This window comes from Nyctereutes procyonoides, unplaced genomic scaffold (assembly GCF_905146905.1).
Source record: "Nyctereutes procyonoides isolate TBG_1078 unplaced genomic scaffold, NYPRO_anot_genome, whole genome shotgun sequence".
Taxonomy (NCBI): domain Eukaryota; kingdom Metazoa; phylum Chordata; class Mammalia; order Carnivora; family Canidae; genus Nyctereutes; species Nyctereutes procyonoides.
The window spans coordinates 21,369,603-21,376,560 of NW_026575034.1; the positions used below are offsets into that span (position 1 = coordinate 21,369,603).

General features: G+C 40.3%; 1 protein-coding gene across 1 annotated transcript; it reads left to right on the forward strand.

The window, feature by feature from the left end:
* Positions 1-1,966: 1,966 nt before the first annotated feature.
* LOC129504996 (olfactory receptor 56A4-like) lies at positions 1,967-2,908 on the forward strand. Its single transcript, XM_055317918.1, has one exon. The coding sequence runs from the start codon at positions 1,967-1,969 to the stop codon at positions 2,906-2,908; it is 942 nt and encodes a 313-aa protein (XP_055173893.1).
* Positions 2,909-6,958: the final 4,050 nt, after the last annotated feature.

Consider the following 6,958-nt stretch of genomic DNA (forward strand, 5'->3'; position numbering starts at 1 on the left):
GCTTATCGTGTCTCTGGGCTTAACAGTACCTCAGGAAATCATAGCCCTTTTTTCTCCCCATAACAACACTTGATGTTAAATATTATTTTTCTATTTCTTAAATGAGAAATATGTGTATCATGGAGTTTATTTCAGGGTCCTTTAATGAGTGTAAGATCCAGGTTTCATTTCTGTTTGAAGCTAACTTTTCAACCATACCACATCGCTTCTTTCATCTGTGCATTATTTCTTTCCTACTGTTTTAAGATCATCTTTATTACTACTTTATTACTACTTTTACAATACTATCTTATATGTGTTTGTAAGTCAATTTTCCTCTGTTAGTTAGGATACCAGTCTTTGTTTAACACATCATATATATTTGTATGCCTAACATTAAGACCAGGTACAGGGAAGGTACTGACTCTTTTCTTGCTTATTCAAGTAGATCAGGTCACTTTGAGGATATAGAACTTGAGTTTTATGAAATGGACAAGCCTTGTCTGAAAAGGGCTATGTTTTCTATGCTTTTTATATCTCTAATTCACATTGAGGGTCGTTTTCCTAATCACGTATGAAAATATAGGACAAAGCTGATACATAGTTATCCCTACTTTAGTTTGTTTTTAAAGCCCCATAATGAGTAGAAAGCGTGTGTGTGTGTGTGTGTGTGTGTATTGTTAAGCTATATTTGGAAAGTCTCAGTTATTCAGAATGAAAAATCTTAAATCTTATGTTCTCTGGCAGCTAGTCTGATACTTTCTTTTAAGCAATTTATTCTTTTTGAAAATGTTTATCAGAAGAACAGGTGAGCAGTATCAGTAGTCCCACCTCTACTGATTATTGCTGCCTGGGCTCCCTATCTTAGTCTTCCCTGACTCCCTGGCTCTTTTCTGCTTCTTTGGCTGGGATAGCCCTTACTGTCACTCTTCTTAGTACTTGGCCACTCTGTTCTTTGTTTAGTAGTGAGGGAAATAAGATGGTACCCCCCAAAAGAAATAACTAAATAAAACAGATGAGTTTATAGAGCATAGATTCCATATGGGTAGAATAATTGGATTTTGTCCACAAGGAACCACACATAATGTGGCTTACCAGATAAATGGATCCTGTATAGGTTTGTATACCTGAAATATACTTATTAGCTAGCTCCTAATCTACCTTTGGTGAACCTCCTGGTGTACCTCTCAGTGTTGACAGTTTCTGTCACAAGAATATGAAATTTATAGGCTTTCCTAAAGAATCCAAACCAAAGAAACACCGTAGAACCTCACAAAGAGAAAACACAGCAAATAACCCAGTAAGAATGACAAACACTATGCTTTTAAAAGTAAATCCTGTTTGGGAGTAGAAGATATTACTGCTCTGGTGGGGTCAAGGGATGCTCTACCTTTAATCCTGTATTTTTAGAGAATGAAAATTAGGAATCCTGATGTCAGTTCCTATTTATGTCAATGGAGGAGGGGGTTGGGCTTTTTTTAGGACCTTCATGTATTCTGCTAAAACGGAACGCTATTCTTTCCAAATACTGATAGAAGGTAGGGTTAAGCAATTGTGCTTCTTGAGGCTAAATAATGTATAGTGGCTGAAAGCAGGGACTTTAGAGTCAGACTCTTTTGTCATAGTTCTGGCTTCACCACTTCTTGGTCTAATTTTGATAAAACTAGTTTGCCCTTCTTTGCCCATTCCTTTCAATTATCTGGAAAATTAGGATAATAATATTATTTACTGTTAAGTGTTTTTAAAAAGGAAATGTGATAATGAATATAAACATTCAGCATATTGTGTAGCAAACAGTAACTGCTGAGTTAAAGGTCAGCAAAGATTGATGTGATGATGATGATTTGAAAACTTCATTGTGACAGAATAAAAGTGCCAATGAAAGCCTGAGTTTTACTATATATAGAACACATGCTTTCTATGTTGACATACTTTGTCCTGCATTTTAAGGAACTCTGGACTTTTAGCTTGTTCAGGATACCATACCATGGCTTCACCCAGCAACTACTCCACTGCTCCAGTCTCTGAATTCCTCCTCATCTGCTTCCCTAACTACCAGAGTTGGCAGCACTGGCTGTCCCTGCCCCTCAGCCTCCTCTTCCTCCTGGCCATGGGGGCCAACGCCACCCTCTTGATCACTATCCGGCTGGAGGCCTCTCTGCATGAGCCCATGTACTACCTGCTCAGCCTCCTCTCCCTGCTGGACATTGTGCTCTGCCTCACTGTCATCCCCAAGGTCCTGGCCATCTTCTGGTTTGATCTGAGGTCCATCAGCTTCTCTGCCTGCTTCCTCCAGATGTTCATCATGAATTGCTTCCTTGCCATGGAGTCCTGCACATTCATGGTCATGGCCTATGACCGCTATGTGGCCATCTGCCACCCACTGAAGTACCCATCCATCATCACTGACCAATTTGTGGTTAGAGCTACCATATTTATTGTGGTCAGGAATGGCTTCTTTTTTCTTCCTGTTCCGGTACTTTCTTCCCGGCTCAGATACTGTGCAGAGAACATCATCAAGAACTGTATATGCACCAACCTGTCTGTGTCCAAACTCTCCTGTGATGACATCACCTTGAACCGGCTCTACCAGTTTGTGGCAGGCTGGTCCCTACTGGGCTCTGACCTCATCCTAATTATTCTGTCCTACTCCTTCATCCTGAAAGCTGTGCTAAGGATCAAGGCTGAGGGTGCTACAGCCAAAGCCCTGAGCACGTGTGGTTCCCACTTCATCCTCATTCTCTTCTTCAGCACAGTCTTGTTGGTTCTGGTCATCACTAATCTGGCCAGGAAGAGAATTCCTCCAGATGTCCCCATCCTACTCAACATCCTGCACCACCTCATTCCCCCAGCTCTGAACCCCATTGTTTATGGTGTGAGAACCAAGGAGATCAAGCAAGGAATCCAGAAGCTGCTGAGAAGGTTGTAAGAGGTAAAAGGATCACATCCACCTTTGGAATTATTAGTAAAAGTTGGGAATTATTTTTATGCTGGAAAGGAAATTTTACTATTTAATCCCAGAATGAGTTCTGATTCTTTTTATCTCAGACAATAATGAAAACATTGTTCTGTGAATCCTTGTTTCCTATTGCTTCAAAGGAAACCTTTCTTTCTTGTATCTGTAGTCACTTGGGAATTTGCCCTGACTGACTCCTTATCTGAGGATCTTGCCAAGTCTTAGCCAAATGGAGCTCGATTGGAGTGGGAGTGTTTGCCCTAAAGAAACAAATTTTATACTTAAAGAGATCTGCCTGTCTCCTGATTTGCAAAGAACATAGATGAATCTCCTGCCTCTTCTTTTAGACATGGCTTTTGTGGAGTGAGGGGTTGATTGGGCTGAAGTAAGGAATTCACCCCAGAATTTTGGTTTTGTGGGTTGAATGCTTCACTCTGAACATACCTGACCATTGTTATGAAGAGTTAATAAACTAAGTATGAAAATTTTTGTTCAGTATCTTGTATGCACACACCTTGATTACATAGACATTAAATGAATAATGATAATACCATTATTATTCCTATATTATTTTAAGCACACTGCTTTCCCTGCTGCCCTCTGAGTATGAGGTGGATCATTGTTTCACTCCTCATTTAAGGTATCCACTTCATTTTGTCCTCCTCTAACCCTACAGTCATTTTATTTATTTATTTATTTATTTATTTATTTATTTATTTATTTATTTATTGTAAATTTACTTTTTATTGGTGTTCAATTTACCAACATATAGAATAACACCCAGTGCTCATCCCATCAAGTGCTCCCCTCAGTGCCCGTCACCCAGTCACCCCCACCCCCATCCCCCTCCCCTTCCACCACCCCTAGTTCGTTTCCTAGAGTTAGGAGTTTCTCGTGTTCTGTCTCCCTTTCTGATATTTCCCACTCATTTTTTCTCCTTTCCCCTTTATTCCCTTTCACTATTTTTTATATTCCCCAAATGAATGAGACCATATAATGTTTGTCCTTCTCCGATTGACTTATTTCACCAGCAGAATACCCTCCAGTTCCATCCACATCGAAGCAAATGGTGGGTATTTGTCATTTCTAGTGGCTGAGTAATATTCCATTGTATACAGAGACCACATCTTCTTTATCCATTCATCTTTCGATGGACACCGAGGCTCCTTCCACAGTTGGGCTACTGTGGACATTGCTGCTATAAACATCGGGGGGCAGGTGTCCCAGCATTTCATTACATCTGTATCTTTGGGATAAATCCCCAGCAGTGCAATTGCTGGTGCAGCCACTCTGGAAAACTGTGTGGAGGTTCCTCAAAGAGTTAAAAATAGATCTGCCTGCAGTCATTTTATTGTACCTTTCCAGTACCTTTCCTTGAGAAATCTTTATCTATGTCAGGGTTACTTTTGAAACTCCAAAGTGGTGCTCCATAAATCTGTCAGTTGAACATACTCTATTCATACCTGTTCAAGCTGGGTATGCCATGAGGCTATCTACAGGCTTACCTTCTGGAACTGCAAAGGATGGCCATGGATGATATGTGGCTATGATACCATCCAGTGCTCACATTTTTGAGGCTCTCTGGCTTCCAATGCACTTGTTCCCCCAAAGTTGCTTCCACTTTTCCATCTGGGATAGTCAAAGGAGAAAGACAGGCTCTTATACACCAGGCATGAAACAGCAGACTGCTTTTACCACACCCAGACAACTGTGTAGTAGATTATCTTACTGGTTTGTGGCTGCATGATATGCAGATGCTTGATTGGTTTGCAGCTTCTGCCCAGGGCAGGAGAAAGGAATATCACCCTAAGTTTACCTGTAAAATAACCAAAGAAATAAACAGCGCTTATAATGCTATATCACATATTTTTTACAGATCTCATGGAGTCCTCACTTTATTTTATTTTTTTTGTAATTTATTTTTTATTTTTTATTGGAGTTCAATTTGCCAACATATAGCATAACACCCAGTGCTCATCCCGCCAAGAGCCCCACTCAGTGCCCATCGCCCAGTCACCCCCACCCCCCGCCCACTTCCCTTTCCACCACCCCTTGTTTGTTTCCCAGAGTTAGGAGTCTCTCATGTTCTGTCTCCCTTTCTGATATTTCCCACTCATTTTTTCCTCCCTTTCCCTTTATTCCCTTTCACTATTTTTTTATATTCCCCAAATGAATGAGACCATATAATGTTTGTCCTTTTCCGATTGACTTATTTCAGAGTCCTCACTCTAGTCCAATTTCCCTTTTTAGGGTAGAAAGCTTCTGTAATTTCTCTCAGAACGAACTATGACTTGGCACTTCATCTGAGAAAAGCTGTAAAGCTACGATTCTCTACTTTGGAAGTATTCTCAGTAGAAAAGAGCGATGGAGTCATTCTTTGGTGTCATCACTTTTGTCTGTATTTATCTTTTCTATCGTGATTTCATCTTTATGTATCATATTTCCTAATTTAGACTCTTTCTGAGTGAGGGCTTCTGGTTCTGGCATGTGGATGCTACATAAACCAGACAGTAGCAGGAGCCTGCCTGGGATCTTCTCTTCTGTTCAGGAAGAGGTGCAGGGTTAGAAGAATAAAGTATAGCAGGATTATCTCAATGCTAGACAATATACAGGGGCAGTATTAGCATGGCCAGTGAGGTGAGGGTGACATCTAACCCTAGATTCCCTTTGGAAGACATAAAGACAAGTTCAAAACAAAGAAGTAGTATCTTGCCCAGCTATGTCCCATCATCTGAAACATGATAGGAACCCTAACCCTGGGACTCAGACTTTGTGAGGCAGGAAAGACAGAGAACTATGTCCAGGCTCTTCTTTAGCTCCCTCTCTCCTACTTCTGCTGCCTAGAAGCTTTCCACAGCATTTCTCCTTTATTGATGCATATACTCAGATGAAGCGTATACTTATCTAGAGTGAGTTAGATTTTCATGTTCTTATCATACCTTTATTATATTAATAATAAATGTTTTAAGTGCCCATTCCTGTTTCCAATTAAAGCTGCTGCACTATGGGGAAGGGAGGAAATGATATGTCCATAACATGCTATATTGCACGATCCATTTTTTGTACAATGGCCATAAAGAAGTGACCCTAGTTTAAGGGTAATATTGAATTCTCATTTAATGATAATTTTTCCAAAAGCACGCTTAAGACCTGAAATAAATTTCTCTCTGTTCTAAGTCTAGAAATACTTATTTTTCAAACATATATGCTTTTTATTTAGAAGTACCCTTCTCTGAAGAAAAGTTTTCCTTAATTCTCTCCTTGTTCACTGCTATTCCCATATTAGATTTTGTCTTCTGTGTTTTCTCTGCTTTGTTCTCCACCTCCCCTCCTGAGAATATGTGCTTTAGGCTCTAGGTTCAGGTGGCTAAATAGCCTTAGCCTCTGTGAGCTGTGGGAAGGCAAGAGACAGGATAGAGCTTAGGGCCATAAAAATAGCCTCTGGAGCCTCTGAAGGTCTGGGGGTAGGTGGTGCAGTAAATAGTCATAAATAGCAGCAGTGGAGTACAGCCTCCTCAAACTGGTCAGTCTGCTTAGGAGGCAAGAAAATTATGAAGATGGGAATGATGAAGCATGTAGGCCTTCAGATATTGAATATTCAATAAAAGCAGGGAGAAAGAATTCTCCTGGTAGGACTATAGCAGGCCTGATGCTACAGATTCAAATTCTACTAATTTCTCCAAATCTGATGCATCACTGCTTTTTTTTTTCTTTTCTTTTCTTTTTTTTTTAAAGTAAGCTCTGTGCCCTGTGTGGAGCCTACCACTGGGCTTGAACTTACAACCCTGAGATCAAAATCTGAGCTGAGATCAAGAGTTGGATGCTTAACCAACTGAGCCATTCCAGGTCCCTCTGTATCACTACTTTTATGTAGAAGCAAAGTTTTTCTAGTATAAGCTATACCCTTCCCATTTAGAAAAGCTGAGATCGGGGTGGCTGTTCTTGAGTAAATCTGTATCTTCATTATTGCTTATGGCAGCTAGAGACCAGGAGTCGATATTCTCAGCTGCAATCAGGCACCCT

What these genes read in the sequence shown, in the direction of transcription:
- LOC129504996 (XM_055317918.1), top strand. Translation starts at nt 1,967, where the DNA reads ATGGCTTCACCCAGCAACTACTCCACTGCTCCAGTCTCTGAATTCCTC.